This window comes from Cottoperca gobio, unplaced genomic scaffold, assembly GCF_900634415.1.
Source record: "Cottoperca gobio unplaced genomic scaffold, fCotGob3.1 fCotGob3_364arrow_ctg1, whole genome shotgun sequence".
NCBI lineage: Eukaryota > Metazoa > Chordata > Actinopteri > Perciformes > Bovichtidae > Cottoperca > Cottoperca gobio.
This window is the reverse complement of record NW_021166962.1, coordinates 1-19576: the sequence shown is the minus strand read 5'-3', so window position 1 is coordinate 19576 and position 19576 is coordinate 1. Positions and strand designations below refer to the sequence as shown.

The following is a 19576-nucleotide window of genomic DNA, read 5'->3' as shown; positions in this document are numbered from 1 at the left end:
AGTTTCCATGGCGATGCACGCTGGCTGTTGCTGCAGCGGCACACAGGCAGAAGGAGGTTACTCCATCCAGAGCCACAGCCTGCTGCATGAGGGGGATAACAGTGGCAGGGGAGCCAGCTCACTAAATCCTGAGGCCCTGCATCGGATATCAACTGCCACTGAAACATACATACAGAGCCGGCTATGCAAGAAGACTAAAGAGTGGAGTGGAGCAACGACAGGGGGGGGCATGAGAGCTCAAATACTCAATCTGGACGTCAGTATTCCTTCAACGTATAGAGCTGACAGAGACGGAGAAGAGACCCCTTTGTATAAAAGTGAGTTGCATATTAAACTGGGTATATGGTGCATACAATACTTTACTGTATTAAAATAATAATGCGTAGTCATAGTTTACTAGTTCGCTGCTATGGACTGTTGACGATCATCGATGTTGTTGTTCTTTACGAACAGGCGGATTTATCTTATGTTACTTTATGAGGTATTTTCAGAACATTATCAAACAATCTGTCTGCAGTAACTCTGAGGAGCCCCTGAAGTGTCGCAGTGATGTGCTATCTATGAATATCTGCACAGTATACTGGGGATGTGCTCCCGTTGGGAGGAGAAAGCTGATGCCGTTTGTTGAGCCGGAGAACAAGCTACCATCGTGCCGAACAACGACTACGAGCTTGGAGGAGATGTTTGATGAAAGTGCGGTGAAAATGAGGGCTGATCTGCAAAGTGCCGCCTTTAGATATTACTTCAGACTCGTGGACAGCTCTTACCGCGGAGCTACGTTAGCGTCACTAGTCCTACAGACTCGCAGTTCTGATGATCGGCACACATAGCACAGCGGCCCCAACCTCAAGCCTCGAACTCTTTGACTGCACAAACCAACTCACCCGAGGCCTCTTCCAGACCACACGCCCGATCCTGTTGCCCTGGTAGAAGAGCGAGTCGTCGAAGGCGGGGAAGCGGGGATCCTCGAAGAGCAGGCCACTCTGCAAGCACTGCCTCTTCAGGGTGGAGTACTGCTGCCCCTCGAAGGCCTTCACTGAAGTGAACATACTGCAGCCCTGAAGGACACAACCAGGAGTACAAGGAGGGACACCCGTCAGACCAAAACTGCACATCTCATGCTCAGATATGCATCATATTATCACCAGTCACTCACATTTTTATAAACACTGCATTTCATCCCAAAAAACCTGGTTTCTCCCCGACAAGTAACATTTGTGAAACCAATTTCCCCCCCGACACCTCTGCTCTTCCACTCGTTCACACACAGCTGACTGACAGCACAATCCAGCAGACTTTAATACCGTAACAGTGAAAGCTCTCAGTGGAAATAGGAAGTCAATGTGTGGTGCCGCCTTGAACACAGCCTGGATTCACTGGGTCAAAATGATTAATCAGTCAATTGACTGATATCCTCACTGCTGTACATTGAAGGAGCCGTGTGCAAACAATAGATAAACACAAACGTTTCTATTGTTTAACCTATATTTTAATTCATTACTATAGTGGCTCTACAACACACATGGTCAATGTCAAGATCAATATCGAGAGTACGCTGTGATATTTACATATCTTAACTATTCATTTATATATTAATCAGTTAAAAGCTTCATTAATAATTCACTTTCCTTGTAGTTCTGGTTGTCTCCACAAACTCCTTATGGAAATATCTGAATATTTAGCGTCTTAATGTTCCCAGCTAGTTGCTAACTGTATCTTCTCTGAGCCCACACCTTTGACTTTCACGTAGTTATTGAATCGAGGACTGACTTGACGCTGAGTTTATCCATATATCTTGTACCTCGGTCCAAATTCTGTAGAAATTATAATGAAATTTAAACACATTAAAGCGTGTTAACAGGTCTCGGAGATACTGTGCAAAAAGTTATATAAAGCTTCCAGAAGTTTGAAAATGAAAAGAAATCTGGAATAAATCAGGATAAAGCTTATAGTTAGGGCTGGCTCAGGCTTGCCTCGGCCCAGCCCCTAGTTATGCTGCTATAGGCTTAGACTACCGGGGTCTCTGTAAAAACCCACTGAGACAAATATGTCATTTGTGATATTGAGCTATATAAATTTAGAAATACATTTGAATTGAAGTGTTAAAAAGAAGTGAGCTCACCAGACCTCTGTAGCCCGGCGCTCATCTCCGCTGCACGCTCGTGGGTCGAGGCTACGCTAGATGCTACTAGCATGTCACACCGGAACAAGGTTTCAAACTTTGTATTTGTCATTAATTTAAAAATATTAAGATCAACGGGCTTCAGTAGCATCTGGAAATGTTTTCATTCAGAGGACACAATTATTTTGAGCTCTGATAACTTGTGACAGAGGATTTTAGTCTTCATTTATGGCTAATTAATCATTTAGGAAATTCTATTGATAGTAAATAAAAAGATCATTAGTTACACCCTTAGAGAGAGGTCGCTGTGCTTTCACACTGTGAGCACCATAATCAACAAGTCCACGACACTCGATATGTTTTTCAGATCAGAAAAATTATTCATGACTGAACTTTTCATGGTCAACCATTTGCATACGTCCTCATCTCCCAGTGTCATTTAATTTCATGATCAATACAAAGCAGCCAGAACTATTGACAATGGACAAGAGATTTATTAGAGGCATTCAAAGCCTCCCAGGTCATTGAACGCCTCCACAGCGATGTTTCAAGCACGGTTGCTGGCTGACTAAATAAAAGCAATTAGCGAACAGTTCCATCACGTCCTGATTCGCTTATATTTAAATTACAATACCATTATTGTTTGGATATGAAAGAGTACAAGGAACCTGTTGCATTATTACAAAATATTAAAAATAAGAATTGAGTCCAAAGCAGTTACATTAATGTACTAATGTATATAAGAGGAACCACACATTTGCCTTAAGGCTCGTCTACAAGAACCTTGTGGACAATGATGTTGGGAAGCACAGAGCCACCTTTTTCTTCTTGGGTATCTGGGGTGACTGCAAAAGTTAAGGATTTAAGTTGTTCTAGACGACATTTACCTCATTAGAATGTATAATTCAAGATGAAGACGAGGACACTGGAGGCCACCTTTGTAAATCTTAAGTAGTGGTAGAGGTTAGCGTTTAACAAATCCACATTTACATGCAGATCAATACTGACCTGCTATCCTCAAGGTTAATGAGCTCATTGGTCGTATGTCAATACATACAGGACAAGAAAGAGAAAGAGAGAAATGTTTATCTTTCAACTGTAATGTCCTGTACGGTACATTTCGTGGTTAAACAAAAACTAAAACTAATTTAAGGAAACCAAAAATGTTTATTAACCATTTTTGGCTGATGGGACTTGATATGATCCTGGATCAGCATTCAAATCGTCAAATCGTCCTGTCAAAGTCTGGAGCCTACATTACCCACAATGCAACTCGACGGTCAGAGATTTGTGTGTGTTACGCTTCTAGCGGCTACATCGAGCTGGTAAACTCACTTCTCTCGAACTCCAAACCCCCGGATCTTTTTCAGATTTCACACCGCTACCGCTGGAAGAGTTCCCCTTTAAGAAGAATATCTCAACATGTTGAACGCACACATTAACTGCCTCTTCCTGCTATCTGCTAGTCAAAACGCTCCAGGCAACAGACTCTTCTGGATACCTGGAGTAAGTTCAACTCTTTACAAGAGTCTCCTCTGAGCTCCTTAATTAGCAACTTGCCACAGAGCCAGATGAAGCAATACAGCATGCAACAATATCAAACATTTAGTGCATCTTACAAAAGTATTACAACCTAATCCGGATGAAGTCTCTTAATGCTTCATTACTACCAAGCAGCAAACTCAAATACAGTATGTTTGAATTGTGCTGAGTCGACCTGTTCCCCTCCCAGCAGCGTTCAATGACTTCTAACATCTGGGGGATTGTAGTGAGCAGAAAATGGCGAGACGCCAAATCAAAACAGGAGAAACTTGAAATCTGATGACTGTACCTTTCAAATATCATTAACCTGAAGGCAGTAAAAACATTCAGGGGAATCCGATTCTTTCAGTACAACCGGCTGTGGAACCGGATATAGAACATTATTATATGCACTAAATTCAGATTTATCAGCCTAAATGTGGTAAATATACACATGTAACCACTTAAAGTACACATTAATCTCTATGATCAAATACATTTCTGGATAAAGGATCTTCTCTGTGAGAAAGCTGGTCTCATGTGACACCTGATCCACGCGGTTAACATTAACTAAAGCCGTCAGTCTGCAGACTTTGACCTAAGTTAAAGGAAAATATCCAGTAACTTCAATTCACAGGCATTAACCAGCCGGCCGACTGCTGAACGAGTGATGAAGTAATCTTGGAGGAATGAGGAGGTCGCAGTTGGAAGCTAAATCTGACAGATGGCCTGGTGTCTTGGCTCGTGACCGCGATGGGGAAAACCATGCTGTCATCTGGCCTCCGTGGACGGCCGACAGCATTACCTGCAGAGAGCCTGAGAAGCTGCTGCACTGGAGGCCTTCACTCTGTGGCACAACAACAAGCAGCGCTCTGAATCCAAGAGGCATTAACTCAGTATACACGCTTTCAGTTCTTATGTCTCCAAACATCTGACATATCTTTACACCACGTGGCAGCGTTAGCATTCATCTGGAGTCGTGTTTCTGACAGCAGCTCCATGCGGCTCTTTAACAGCGACATGTGTTCACTTGTTTCACCAGCGAGTCGCTAACTTTGCTGGAAACGTCACAGCTATTTAACAGCTTCCTCTGAACGTATGTTTCCCTATCGACTGAGTAACTTAGCACTCGTGTTCCGCACTGTTGTTCCCGTTATAATGAATTCATTTAGGACCAATTATTTTTAAATTGTCTGCACGTCTTACGGATTGATCTCGGGGTGACATGCGTCTCTACTCGATGAGAGATGTTTCTGCTCCATGTTCTGCTCCACGCTTCACGCAAACGTTTCTACACAACATCTCTGAGCTGCGAGTTTCTGAAGACGCCTCAGACCTTCGATGATCAGGGATATCAGCTGGATGATATAAGCATCAGAAAAACTTTCACCAGTAATACAAGTGGGCACAGATGCTTTACTGTGGAAGAAATACTGTTGGACTGCGGCCAGATGTTTGGGAAGACGTGATCTGTGATTATATAAGACGTCAGCCTTTTACAAGTGGGGAGCAGAAACAGATGGAAATAAAGAAGGTGGAAATGAGACGCACTGAACGCAGATTCACATTTGATAAAGGTCTGACCTGCCGATGCTCTTTCTTTCTAAGAACTGTAATTGACAGAATACACTAAGATTTGTGCAGCGATTCTTTAATGGAAAATTCAATCGCATGTTCATAAATTATGAACAGGATTATAAATAGTCGGGCGGAAACGATAGGATACTCAATTACTAACAATCACTCCTCCGTCACTCTTCTATGTCTATGCGGTGCTGCTACTCAAGTGTGTTGAAATCTGCAGGAGACGAGCTAGTTATTGTTAGCAGCCGGTCACTGAAACTACTCCCAGCAGCATAATTAATTACAATATATATATATATATTTTTTTTAAATATTTATTTTATATATATATATATATATATATATATATATATATATATAGATATATATTTATATATATATATATATATATATATATATATATATTATATATTATATATATATATATATATATATATATTATATATATATTTATATATAAATAAATATATAAATATATATTTATTTATTTATATATATATATATATATATATATATATATATATTTATATATAAATAAATATATAAATATATATTTATTTATATATATAAATATTTGAAAATATTTCTCTCTTTTTCCCTGAATAAGTCGATAAACTTGATGTGAGTCGCTGTTTATAAATAAAGTCACTAGGAAGGTTTGAAAAGTCGCTAAATCTGGTGAGAAAATCACGAAAGTGGCAACTCTGTGTGTGTGTGTGTGTGTGTGTGCGTGTGTGTGTGCGTGTGTGGCTGTGACAATAGTCGGTTACCGTCTGGGCTGCTGTGCGCGCAGCGTCAACCATCGTGCTGCACACGCTCGTAAATGTGACGAGAACAGAAGGGGCTGTATCTGAGAGTCACCGGTCACGGCCGATTCCAGTCACCAGCTGATGGATCGGTGCATCTCCAGTGGAAATACATTAAAAGCTGCCCACACTTCAGGAGGAAGGGGACTGCAGCAAACCACAGGAGACTGGAAGGAATCTATTAGACATAAAGTGGCTAAAAGTGGCCAGTTTGTTTACGTAATTTCCGAGATAATGGACAATAAAGACAGCAGAGAGACAAGGCTGCTGGGGAAGCGTGAATGTCGCCAAGATGGCATTCCCATCATTCATCATGCACGAGTTCATTGATCTCCAAATGAAAACGAGTGGCAGCAGCACAAAGTGCAACTACATGAAGAAACATATGAGCAATAACAGAATAATAATAAGATGCTACAGAGGAGGAACACTTCTACTAAAGGACAAAATAAATGACTGACAAGATGATGCAGTCCTCTCCCCCCCCCCCCCGAAACAATTGAGTCATGATTCAGAAATGACAGCTCCTGCAGTGGAGAGGTGAAAAGCTGGAGGAAAAAGCCGTTAAATCAATGATCAATACTCTGAGGAGCGAGTAGAAGGGAACAAAGTGCCCCTTCCAACAGATGGGCGCAGCGTGGACATAATAAAACAGCGTGTAATGCAGTGTTTCTCGCCGTGTGTATTAATCATCAGCTACACTTCAGCTCCAACGTGTTGATCCAGGAGAACAAATCATTCATAAAGCTTCCTCCCTCTTGTCCTCTAGTGTTGCACTGATTGTTTACTGAGCAGTATAATAAGCATGTCATCTTGTGAAGTTAGAGGCCGAGCCGTCCTATAATAAACCACTCCCAGTCCCAGGCCGCTCTCTGATCTCTGCAGGAACAACACACACCAACAACTGGCTGAACGTGACCATCAGTCCCTGGCTTCATTCTGCTGTGCGAGGCTTACTGAGCGGGAGGATCTGCAGGTCAGCAGATGTCAACATTCATCTCGCTTTACTGCTGTCGCATGGTGCTGTACAGCTGGACGATGTTCCACAGCACCACGGCGTTGTGATGGTACAGTGGCAGAACAGATGGATGACAACAAAGCACGCTTCTCTCTGAAAGGAAAGCTTGTGATGCGTCAGTGTCGTGCGACAAGCGTCACGTAATGTAAAGAGGAAGAAGAACGTATAGAAGTATAGACGCAGTACATTTATATTGTTCTGTCTGACATATCTCCTTTTAAAGTTGACAGACTTGTTGCTCTTCTACACATCGAGCAGTCACAGAGAAACATTAGGTTCATTCAGACACTTCGCTTGTAGTCTCTGCGATCTGCTGCTAAAAGCTTCACCGGCGAGTTGCTAACTGTGTCTGTCTGCAGGTAAGTCATCCAAAACCAGGACTTCAGATTCCATCAGTTGCACGCAGCGGTGTGACGCTTGACTATCGTAAGCACGACTCATTTGCAAGGGATTCTGGGTACATGAAAACTCTCCTTTCTCATGAGTCGCTCCACACAACTGTAAATAAAACACAAATCATGAACCGTGTTGTCGTCTGGAGCCACAGGTCAGCCGGTCAAGGGTCTTTACATTCTGTAGAGCACACGAGACCCTCCGAGAGGATCAGAAAGAACTCCTGATAGTCACCATAAAACACGTCTCTTAGTTCAGAGCAGCCGCGCGGCAGGGAGGCTAACGTGTGAGGCTGGAGACAAGTCCGGATTTATTTATGTGGCATTGTCTAACTTGCATTTTATTTAGAGCTGCAACCACCAAATAAAATATACATTTAGGCATCAATCTAACGAGACAACCGGCTGAAGAATTAACTTCATGATTAGCAGGATAATAATCAGAATTAAAAACGCTAACTATTTTGACGATCGATTAATCGTGAAAGCAATTCTTCGTACAGAAATGTCCGCCTCTCAAATGTTTTATATCATAAAGTGAATTTCTTTAAGACATTCAAAGACATCGCCTTCTCTGAGGAACTGAGATGAACATCTAACGACTAAATGTCTTCGTAGAGACGCAGATACTCAGGTGTGGGCAGAGAAAAGGTGGAGGAGGCGGTGGTGGGGCTTTCCAGCACCACGGACAGCGTGTGTCTGAGAACCAGAGAGTAGTGAGCAGCACCACGGACAGCTCCTGCGTTACACTCACTGGGACCAGCTTCCCTTTTACCAATCAAGAGAAGAAGACATCTACTTATATCCGGGGGGGCAGTAACACCAGAGGACAGTCTACAGCCTACACTTACACAGATCTCTGCACACGCAGCCTGGACTCACTGGTACTGTCGTTTTATTCTGGGTTAGATGTGCAGGGAGCATGTGCATGTCTTACTGTGGTCTTGCACGAGGAAGGATAAACAAATCTCGTGGTTACATCTGCACGTATGGATTATAAAATGAAAGAGTGCATGAGTAATGATGCCATTGAGGATAAGGAGCGATGGAAACCACAGCTACTCTTTCAGTCTCCAAAAAAAGATCTCCACGGTGATTTCTTGTGAAGGAAAATGTGTTTCCCGATTATCATGATTATAACTGTTCACAAAACTGTGCAGCACATCGGTACTGTGCTCAGCAGGCGGCGGCAGATTCTGGCAGTGTTCTGGTCAGAGATCAGGGAGGAGGGTGTCCTGGTGGTGCTGGGGGAGTGACTGATTGAGGCTGCTACTGCTGACAGACTGATTACAGAGAAGTGAGCAGTAATGCACCAGTATACCAGGGAGAGACAGAGGGAGAGACATAGTGGGAGAAAGGGAGGGGTGCACCAGATCACCCCCCCCCCCTGCATCAGGGAGGAGGGCTATCCCAGCCTCCCAGCATCGTGATCTCCTCTCTGCAGTATCTCCTCCCGCTGCCAGCAGCACTGTTCTCTGCCTACAAGTCCACCCTGTTACTATATTACATGTGAATTACACGTGTGCCCGGCCAGCTGCTCCTCAGATGTGCTTCTGTGACGGAGAGCAGCTTTTATTAAAGATACCAAGTTATAAACTACTTTCTACAGGAATACATGAGGCTGCTGTGCACTCATCATTGATTTCTTTTCTTGCGGTTCAATAATGTGGGAGGATATTGTTTCTCTCTCGTTAACAAACAACGCCAGATTATTATGTTTCTTACTCAAAGTGCAGATGAAACACAGGATGAACCCTTATATGATAAATTACTGCTTTTATTTTAGTATGAAATTGGATTTTCTAGCATTCTACATTGCATATGTGGAGATAAAAGTAGACATAGTTGTCGTATAAATCAAATCAGTTATTAATTCAGCCACTGTTGTCAATTTATAGTGATGTTAGACGCTGTTGAAAGCCCTTTAAGACACGCTGGGAGTCTCAAGACTCCACTTTTTGGATCATAATACCTGGCATGTAGCCTAAACTGGAGCTTACACATGGGCATAGACTATTAATGTGCATTCAGTCCTCTCTTAGCGCTCTACAGAACAATACACTTCTTGAAATGATTCATGTATTACTCCTCATGCAGAGGAAAACAGGCTCCACAGCATCAGACCGAACCTGGAGCCTCTATTGATGACTGATGTCACTGTTTAGTCAGAGGAATATAGTTTTTTGTTTCCAAACTATGAGCTTATCTGCTGCTGAACGCCCCCCTGTTGTTATTATCGGACATGGCTCCCATATAGATTCATGGCTTTACCTTTGCGGTGCTTTGTAATTATGAAAACATCCCAATTTGATATAAAACAGTGAAAGCCATGCCATGCCCCATTCCGTGCATGTATTCTACAGAATATGGAAACAAAGCTCAGCAGCATAGGCTACTAACAAAAACAGCACAGCGGGAAGAGCAGCTCTGATTTCCGATATATGCCGCAATTTTTGCGCAAAGTAAAAACCTATTTCACACCGGTACCATACGGTGCTTTGGTCAATATGTCCTCCTACATCCTCTCTGCACGGTGTCGGCTCAGCACCCCCGTGCAGAGAGGCCATGTAAGGCCATATCAGCGGTAAGTAAGTAATAGGATCTCGGATCTCCTGAGATTTCAGGAGCCGCTTCGTGCGGCTCGCCAACGCCGCCTCTCCATCTCCAGCAGCCCTCCAAAGCACCTGCCTCCCCGGGAAGCAGCACGAACCAGTTCCACGGTTACCTGAACTGAGGCCTCTCCCGTGGCAACGTGGTTCTCTCACGTGTCCTCCTCCGGGGGGTCCAGCCGGTCCGGCTCTCACTCTCCTGGGGCTGCTGGGGTTCCTCACCACGCTCTCTCTCCCTGGTCCGCTGGCGGAGCTCCTCTCTCTCCTCTCCTCACCCCGAGGAGCGTCAAGCTGCCGCGGAGGAGACGGCACAAAAACAGGAAGCTCTGTTGTCCTGATTTCAAAATAAAACGATAAAAAAAAAGATTAATTAAAAAAAAAGTAACGTCGGCAGGTGTATTTCTACGATTGTTTTGCCCACTTTAATCAATTGATTTTAATATATATATCCAAATGTATCCAAACACTGCATGAGATTGTAATTAATGTATAGTATATACATAGTAAATGATAAGTAAGTATGTGATGACAATATTTAAAATATAAAAACAGAAAAATAAATAAATAAACCATTATTTCTCTACTTCTCAAACTACTCCATCAGGTTTGTAGTCACATTTTGCAGTCGCAATCACTGTGCACTTGTATGTAATCTGAACGTTTTTAAATGTGAAACAACTGATACAGTATTATTATCATTAACTACCAAGTCAATTGAGATCATGTTAGCTTCCTTCAGCTAATTGTTTTAGTTTTTCATCCCACAAATCTACACTTTTAGTTGTTTTCAGTGAAAAAGCTCAACAAATTAATATATATTATCTGCCCAGCAACAAACAACTGTTAGCTAACGTTAGCTAGCGTGAACTAGCTAACCGTTGAACGTAAAGCTAGTGAAGCATTTAGCAGCTAATGGTAGCTAGCTTAAACGGTCGGATATTTCTCACACGTTAACTAGCGGAGAACAAAGAGAGTGAATATTAGACTTACATTTGTAGAATTTGCCAGAAACTCAACTCCAATGAGTGCTAATGATATTCTGCTGGATGTATAAATGAAGAGGAAACTTTGCTAACAAGCTTGTTTTATCATTCAGTGTTAGTGTTGTTAGCATCTCGTTTCCCCTCAAATGGCCCAAAAGAACCAACAGTGTTATTATTTAATTAAATGCATTAAAAAGATGAACATTTGACTTCATAATTCAAATTTGGTGTGGAAATGCCGGTTTATTTTGTCTTTTGGCGCACATATTCACACTTGAACCTTATTTTGAAGGTGTGAACAGGAAGTTTAAATTGTCCTATCATAACAGCGGTCCTCAGGAGGGACGCAGTTTGCAGACTGCGCATGCGCCCAGCTAACAGGCCTGTTGTAATCCCCTTTGTCACAAATAACAAGAGGATGCAATATGCTATAATTAAGAAAGAAAAAAATATCCACCTAATTACATCTTTTTAGTTTCAACGCTGCCTATATACGAGGAGACATAACTGAGTTTTAATTTATATTTCTGTTTGAGAAATAACAAACAGGAAGCTTTTGGATATGAGAAAAGCAACACTGTGGTTAAAAACAGCATAAGGATATATCATTTGATGTTATATTACCGTATTAACCTTTAACAATTAAATGGTATACACAAGTATTCAAGGCATGTAGCGAAATATCCAATTCACTCTGTCAGCACAAAAAACCAGTTACATTTAAACATTTTTAACATTTAAAGATAAATGTTAAATATGTTTAATCTTGACAGTTATGTGTGTTATCATTTGTACTGAGCTACAGCTGTGGCTTTGGAGTCACCAGGAATGTTTGACTTTGACAAGCAGTCTAAACCTATATTCCAAGTTTACAGAAAACAATAAAGAAAAATAATGACGTTTTTAAAACGAGTGAGAGTGAAAATACCTGCCAACGTCCACTTGCCTGATATAATGTTGTACTCCATGTTTCATAAACTGATCACATGCTTTGCATATCAAATATTAATCTGCAAAGTAAAAATAAGAATTAGTGGAGTAAATAGGTACATTATTTACCTCTGAAATGTGGTGAAATAAAAGTATAAAGTTGCAAAAAATAGAAACACACACAAAATTGTACTTATTAAGCGCCGCTGACCGAGGTCAACCACGTACAGATGGTTACCTCACGGTGTAACGCTGTGTGGACCTGATATTTAAACAATCTTTATATTTAGATACATATCATGAACGTGCTCAGTCATCCTGTTTTTATTAGTGTTTAACCTGATAAGACCCCAATCATTTAATGAACTCTGCAGCTACTGATAAAGCTGTGATTTATATTAATATACAAATATAACAAGAGTGACATCCAAACTAAATGTGGCATCTGATTTCCATTAACAATCAACACAATATTGAACAATTCTACAATAAAAATGCAATCAATCAATCTGCATGACATCAACCCTACTGCAGAACACGTGGACAACACTAAAGGGTTCGCAGATCGATGCATTGGGACTCCGTGTAACGATATCGATCAACTGCAAGTGAATCCTTCAGACATTAAATCTATACCCAAAGCTTAGTGAAGTAAACCAGGGAGCATTATTCAACACACTGATAGAACAACAAAGAGACAGAGAGAGAATTCAGTTGAACTTTCAGTGCACTCACGCTCACGTGCACGTGCACTCACGCTCACGTGCACTCACGCTCACTTTCTGCTGCAGCCTCGCTCTGGCGCCACCTCCTGTTCAGTCCCCGGGAACAGCTCCTCTTGGTTAGTGGTTACTACGATTACACAAATCCATTGTTTATAAAATCTCATGCTATGAAAGTGAATTCTTTTTATAAAATAATGCAAATAAAGTCACTGCCAGTTGTTTTTGTTCAATACACGAGTTGAGGAAAGATTTATTCTACAGAAAGGAGATGTGTTTCTATTGTTGGGGTTCTTTTCTTTCTCTTTTTATTCCTGGAATGTAGAAAAGGCACACACACACACAGTATACACACATTACTTCTTATCAGTCATTACTTAACACACATCTACACTGTTTATAGCTGTTGTGTTGTGTGTAATACAAATACTATTACATTATTATTATGAGATTCCCTCTTTATCAGCTCGACTTACTAAACTTACATGTTAAACATTTAATATGTGCATGTGTTAAGTTTTAAAAATATCCCTAACAGCTGGTTATTTACACTATTTAATATTGTTAAAGGGGAAATCATTATGCAGAACAACTCTTGTTCGACCAACACGTCTTGGATTGTGGCTTCATCTTTAGATCCTCCACATGAAGCTCCAGGGGTCGACAGGTTGGTCGCGAGCACGTGAGCACGTGTGCACATATACAGATACAGTTTGTGAAGGTAGTTTGTGGAATTAGCGCAACAAAGTCAAGCTGGTTGGATACTTTCCAGAATCCTGCATTGAGGGGGTCCGTTAGTCTCTGAGGGGAACAGCTGACGTGTTACTGAAGCTCCTGCTGGCAGAAACAAGAGCTGTGTTCATCACTGGGATAAGAACAGTGGTCCAACATATCCATTAGAAGACAACATGTTTTAAGACAAAGGTATTAAAATACAAGGTAACAAAGCCGAACCTGCTCAACCTGGATGTGAGACGTGTGAAACACTTTTCAGTGGTTTGAAGCACAAAGCTCTGGCTGATCCTTTTCAACTTACCGTCCTATAAAACAGCAAACTGTTGCTTCTACACGGAGCTGGTCGGCAGATTTAGTGACTGTTCGGTTTCCTCTTTGTGCTAAGCTAACCGGCTGCTGCCTGTCGGAGCTCCAGTTTCATCAAAAGCCAATCAGTGTAGCGCCAAAAGATTTCAAACTAAAAGGCACAATGAGTAGGACTTCCCCAGAGTGATCAGGGAGGAGGGGCCGACTTTGAATGTTGTGTTTACAAAACGCACCCGACAAATCCCACGGATTGTGCCTTTAAAGATCTTTTAATTTTGTAGATCCAAGATTTCTGCAGAAACAGAAGTAATCAAAACTTCTGACACGTTTGGACTGATTGTACAGAATCAGTTTACATTCATACATTTAATCATTTACTTCCAGTTTTAATATTCCAATCATTTCATTCCTATTTTATATTATAAATTAATTCATTATTGATGATTTTATGTTAAGTGCTACTGGAGATATTGAGGATTTCACACAATGCTAGCTGTAGCGCTCCAGTCTTTATGCTAAGCTAACCGTCTGTAGGTAAAAGATAAAACCGCAATACATTTCATTTATATGCAAAGAAAATAATAATAATAATAATAATAATAATATGGGGGATGAATGACGAGCCTGCATGTTTTATAATAAGGTGCTGTTTATTTAATCATTTCATTATTCACATCTCATGGTACACTCTCCTAAAGCTTTGAGCTGTAGTATTTACCGCGTGTAATACTGACCTCAGCCTCGTCTCCCAGGCTTCCTGCAAAAAAAAAGAGAGCTGAGGTGAGCTCCCAGTCCGCTGTGACTCGCCCTCTGCCCCGGGACGCTCGGTAGAGGGGGAAAGGATTCTGGACTTGTACCCAGGGACAGAGAGTCGGCTCGACGTTGCCGTCAGGTTCAGTCCTGCAACCTGTGAAGTGCTGATCGGGCTCTGTATACACACCGACTGTCCAGATTAAGTGTTTGATCAACTGTGACTGCAGAGGGTCACGACAGCATCAGGGCCGCCCGCCACACAGACGTTGAAGCAGCTTCGAGGTGAAGAGGGCAGCGTTTTGTTCAAGGTTCAGACGGTCAGCTGTTCTACGTGGAATAAAACTGGACTGCAGATATTTTGCGACCCAGAGTTCCTCAGCTGTTCCCGTCGGCCTTTAGCGTGTTGTAGCAGACGGAGCATCTCAAACTACAAACAGTTAGAACCACTTGGTGCAGACTCCCACTGCAACTTTTACTTTTGTTTGTACAACTTTAAGGCAGGAAGTTCCACTTTTTTTTGTTTGTTTTAAATAGTTTTCAGTCTTAAATTCATGCCTCCCTGCACACGAATGGATTTTATTTTTAAATAGAGGACGGGGAGCCTGGAAGTGTCGTAGTGTCCGTCAGGCCTGATTCACAAAGTCAACACGAGTCGTCTCGATGTGCTACGCCATGTAGATGAAGGTGTTTAAATCCGTCTCGTCCCGCTTTATGTACTTGTGATCTATCAGCCACTCGATCTGCTCCTTGATCATCTTCTTCTGAGGTAAAAACATGTTCTTAAGGATCTCCACCAGCTCTGTCTGCAGCTGCGCGTTGTTGATGCGCTTCCTCATCTTCATGATCTGGATGATGGCCTCCTGCAGACGGGAAAAGACACATAACAGGGTGAAAAACTAAGAATACAATGGGTCACAAAGTGCACCAAAATTAGCAGTTACATGCAAGAGCTGCTAAAAAACCTGGTAAAAATAAGCAATGCCTCCTTTCCCATTGCCAGCAATAATAATAATAATAATAATAACTTTATTTGTATAGCACCTTTCATACAAGAATTGCAGCTCAAAGTGCTTCACAGCAGAAACATAACAATTAGTAGAAGATGAGACAAGAAGAGCATTTACAGAACAATAATCACAGTGTTGATGTACACGAGTCTGAAGTACCATTTTAAAAATAGCAGAATTAAAATAATATAAAATAGCAGAATTAAAATAGATAAAATAGCAGAATTAAAATAATATCATATAGTATTAAAATTGTATAAAATAGCAGAATTAAAACAATATAAAATAGCAGAATTAAAATAGATAAAATAGCAGAATTAAAATAATATCATATAGTATTAAAATTGTATAAAATAGCAGAATTATAACAATATAAAATAGCAGAATTAAAATAGATAAAATAGCAGAATTAAAATAGATAAAATAGCAGAATTAAAATAATATAATATAGTATTAAAATTGTATAAAATAACATTGGAATTCATGTAGAAGAGTATAACTTTCTGATGAACAAAGAAGCTTTTGATTTGTTTTATTTTCTGTCCAGTTGAATGAAGTGAGTGTAAAATCAGTGTTTCTGTCAATGGAGTCTGGTGTCTTTGCAGAGAGCATATTATGTATGTTTTGTACGTTATTCATTTCTAATAATCGACTGAACTTCCTGTGGATTGTATTTATCATAATGAATGTGGCCCAGATGTTAGTGGCTTTGTGTCCCGTGGGGAAGGGGCTTAAGACAGATGTACTGTAGTTAATACAAACACCACCACAGGCGTCTGTGAAAACTCCACGATGGGAACTGGAATGTAAAACCATTTATTGTCAGCAGGTGGTGTAACAGGAGAGCAGCGGCATCTCCACCTGCATGCTACGAGCTCACAGCCTCACCTGCGTTCTTAGTATCCTGAGCTGCACGATGCCCTCGTTCTCCTCCTCTCTCATTCGCTCCGTGGTGAGCTGCAGCCGACCAATCAGGTTAATCTTCCCCCTTTTCTGAACCTTTGAGTTTTTTCTGCAAAGTTGTAAAATAAACAAACACAAATTAAAAGCACAGGAAACTTCATAATTGAGTTTGTTGCACCTGACTGGGAGACGTATGTAAAACAGTTGTGTCTTGTAATCGCCTGTGGGATCCGCCACATGTTTGCATGACACATGATGTAAACTGTCCTGCAGATAAATTTGCCCGACAAAGATGCAGCATGCTCCTGCGGGCTCGCAGCTATGGCATTTGTTTTATTTAGTTAAACCTGTAAACGTGAACGTGAGGTCATCATCTCATGCTGCAAATCACAGCTGGAGGGTTGCAAGTTTGGTAAAAGTGTGTCCCCGCTCTTCCTTACATGAGAGAGAACTCCTGGTTGACGTAGAATAGCGTTCCTTCTGCAAAGTCTTTGGGGGAAGTCACCACCGGGTCGTACGACAACACCTGCCGCTTGAGTTTGGGAAACGCCACCAGAGACTGGGACAGTGAGGAAAGCATGCGAGAGTCAGAACATCTGATAAGCTTCCTGGATATTCTGTCGAACAACATCCATCATTTACCCAGAGAGTGCGCCGCAGCTCGGCGTCCGGCAGCTCCGAGGCTAGCTTGAGGTTTTCAAAGCTGATCCTCTCCCTGGGCCTCTGGTTCCAGGCGAACAGCACAGCCAGCTGGAAGGTGGTCACCTCCAGGTCGTACTGGCCCACCTCGTTCTTAAAGGTTATCTGCAGGAATGACATTTTGCTTAGAGAGAGCAAAACATACTGTAATGAAAGAATACAGTTTAACACTTAATCAAAGTTATTTTGATTCTACTTTGAAATAATTTGTCTGCCCACGATGAGCAGCTCAAGAAGCAACAGACACGGAGAGTGTGAAAGATATGTAAGGGACGTTTGTTTGCTGTAAACATCCTCTCACATGCAACATGCAGGACTCTTTGTGCAAGGATTTCAAGTGTTCAGAATAATGATGGGAGTTATCAATCTGCCATATCGACAAAATCTATACATAATCAAGCAGAAAAGCGAAACTTAAAGCACAATGCATGAAATAAAGAGCCGTTAATCTGTGGCAGGACGTACCTGCATCTGCAGGGCTGCGGTTACATGTTAGATAAAGTCATTTCATTCATACAGCTTTCTAAGTGTGTTGCACTCACGATGCCGTTGGACATGAGGTGATGCCAGTGAAGCTTCCTGCCACTGTGGTTCTTCTTGTAGAAGTCTTCCACCTCTGGTATCAAATCTTCCAGCTCCGTCGGTAGAGAGACGAACACCTTCTCGCTGCTCCTCGACCACGCTCCAGCGTTCAGGATCTTAATGTTGACCGAGTCAGCTGCGAGGGGAACACAAAGACACGTCTTAGTTACTCAACTGCTTGGAGTGTTTTTACATTTCTGTCTGTGTGCGAGTTAAACAAACCAGATGCATGTAGAGTTTTTCTGCCTTTTCCTGAGTTTTCCTGCCTCCTGGCTCCAACTTCATTATTAGCACACAGACTTGAGAGTAAGCACATTTCCCAAGATTGAACTCTACAAGTTCTGTCAGCTTTTGTCAATGAATCAAATACACGTTTTATAAATGGTTAATCAAAAATACCAAAGATTTACTGGTTGCAGCTGCTGAAATGTGAAGAAGACTTTATCTCCTGTATGTGGAGTGTGTGACCTCTTACCTGGTAAAGCGAGCCTGTTGTGTTTATGCATTTCTTTAAAAGATTGGTTGAGGTCCTCCGACACTTTGATGTCTTGAAACATCCTGGCCAGCTTGTTGACATAGTCTGCTGGCATTCCTACTTCCTGTTAGGACACATGACACCACCGCCTTTTCAGATTAGTAAAAGTTACAGGGAACTCTCTCACACACACACACACACACACACACACACACACACACACACACACACACACACACACACACACACACACACACACACACACACACACACACACACACACACACACACACACACACACACACACACACACACACACACACACACACACACACTTCCAGATCTTACCCTGAGCCACTCCACCATGTTCTCCTCTATCTCGCTGTCGGCTGAGATGTCCAGGATGAGTCGACGGGTCAGGTGGGCTTTGTGATAGCGCATGAACACGTCTTTGTTCTGGACATACTTTAGCACTAACAGCTGTAGACAGAGCACACACATGGTTACTGAAGCCCACATTAAAAACAAGTTCTCCCTTCTGCACCTGCACGAACCAGCCTGTGTGCAGAAAGGAAACTTATGGAGCACAGGACCTGACGGTTCCCTGACACGTACCACTTCCTTGAGCTTGGCCTCGATCTCCTCAGACGTGAGCTTCTTGCTCAGTGGGGTTTTCCTCAACAGCATGTCGCAGTAGTTGGCCAGCAGCTCTGGACACTTGGACTCCGGCTGAGTTTTCAGACCGACCCTGTGGACACAGGAGCGGAGAAGTGGCGCAGTCAGACATCATCGCCTCTATATAATACTGACTTTCATACAGGGAGCGTCTCTTACCCTTTCTGTTTCAAAGGAAGTTCTAATTTAAAAATAGTGGCGTCATTCACAACAGCTTTATACGCCTGCAGAGAAAAACAGGACAGCGATCAGTTCAGAGCTTCTTCTACGATAACGCCGTATTGTCACCGGACGAGTTAGTACAAGTCGAGCTCACTTTGTCTCGAGCCGTCAGGAAGCGCGGATCGTCCTGAAAGGCTTCTTTCACCAGTCGGCTGAAGCGGTTAAACAAGGTGAGCAGCTGCTCCACATATTTCTCTGAGTCCTGCAACAAAGAACAGAACGTGAAAGCAGTCGATGTGAAGTTCATCTGGTCGTCGCCATGTTGAGGATCTGAGAACATCACTGCATCAGTAACAGGCCGGAGGAGTTAAAGGATGTGTGTATGTGGCACTCACAGAGGTGATGGTCTCTGCTGTGGCCACCATGTCAGCCAGGCCTGCGCTCATGATGTGGTCCTCCAGGTCCTTCAGCATGGGCTCGATGCCGCTGGGCACTTTGTCCATGAGAGAGAACATCAGGTGCAGCTCTGCGATGGAGGGAAACGCAACGATATCACTAGAAGAAGAGCGAGCAGCACTGGATGCGACATATT

The 19576-nt window shown here is 42.2% G+C and overlaps 2 protein-coding genes across 2 annotated transcripts in view; both read right to left on the bottom strand.

Moving 5' to 3' along the window:
* The window catches only part of LOC115005786 (calpain-5-like), a gene marked incomplete at its 3' end in the record, with an annotated part of 28825 nt that extends 17550 nt beyond the window's left edge, over window positions 1-11275 (bottom strand). Inside the window, exons 1-3 of the mRNA XM_029427728.1 lie at window positions 11043-11275; window positions 10169-10386; window positions 885-1058 (exon numbers count right to left, since the gene is read on the bottom strand). Of these exons, the coding sequence (XP_029283588.1) occupies window positions 885-1049 (165 nt within the window). The remainder of the gene's footprint in view (window positions 1-884; window positions 1059-10168; window positions 10387-11042) is intronic.
* Window positions 11276-14359: 3084 nt separating this feature from the next.
* Window positions 14360-19513, bottom strand: LOC115005789 (cullin-5-like). Its single transcript, XM_029427730.1, has 12 exons — window positions 19380-19513; window positions 19139-19246; window positions 18982-19046; window positions 18763-18895; window positions 18496-18627; window positions 18148-18271; window positions 17895-17951; window positions 17633-17808; window positions 17034-17195; window positions 16832-16950; window positions 16377-16500; window positions 14360-15341 (listed from the first exon to the last, which is right to left on the bottom strand). Exons 1-12 carry the CDS (start codon window positions 19497-19499, stop codon window positions 15147-15149), a joined length of 1515 nt encoding a protein of 504 aa, XP_029283590.1. The 5' UTR covers window positions 19500-19513; the 3' UTR covers window positions 14360-15146.
* Between the last annotated feature and the right edge of the window lie 63 nt (window positions 19514-19576).

Bases quoted from the DNA above. Each gene is read 5' to 3' on its own strand.
- LOC115005789 (XM_029427730.1), bottom strand. From the start codon at position 19,499: ATGTTCTCTCTCATGGACAAAGTGCCCAGCGGCATCGAGCCCATGCTG. The intron at 17,196-17,632 runs GTGAGTGCAACA...TCATTCCTGCAG, and splicing joins ACCTCATGTCCAACGGCATC to ATAACCTTTAAGAACGAGGT. The intron at 16,501-16,831 runs GTAAGGAAGAGC...ACAACTTTGCAG, and splicing joins AACCAGGAGTTCTCTCTCAT to AAAAAACTCAAAGGTTCAGA.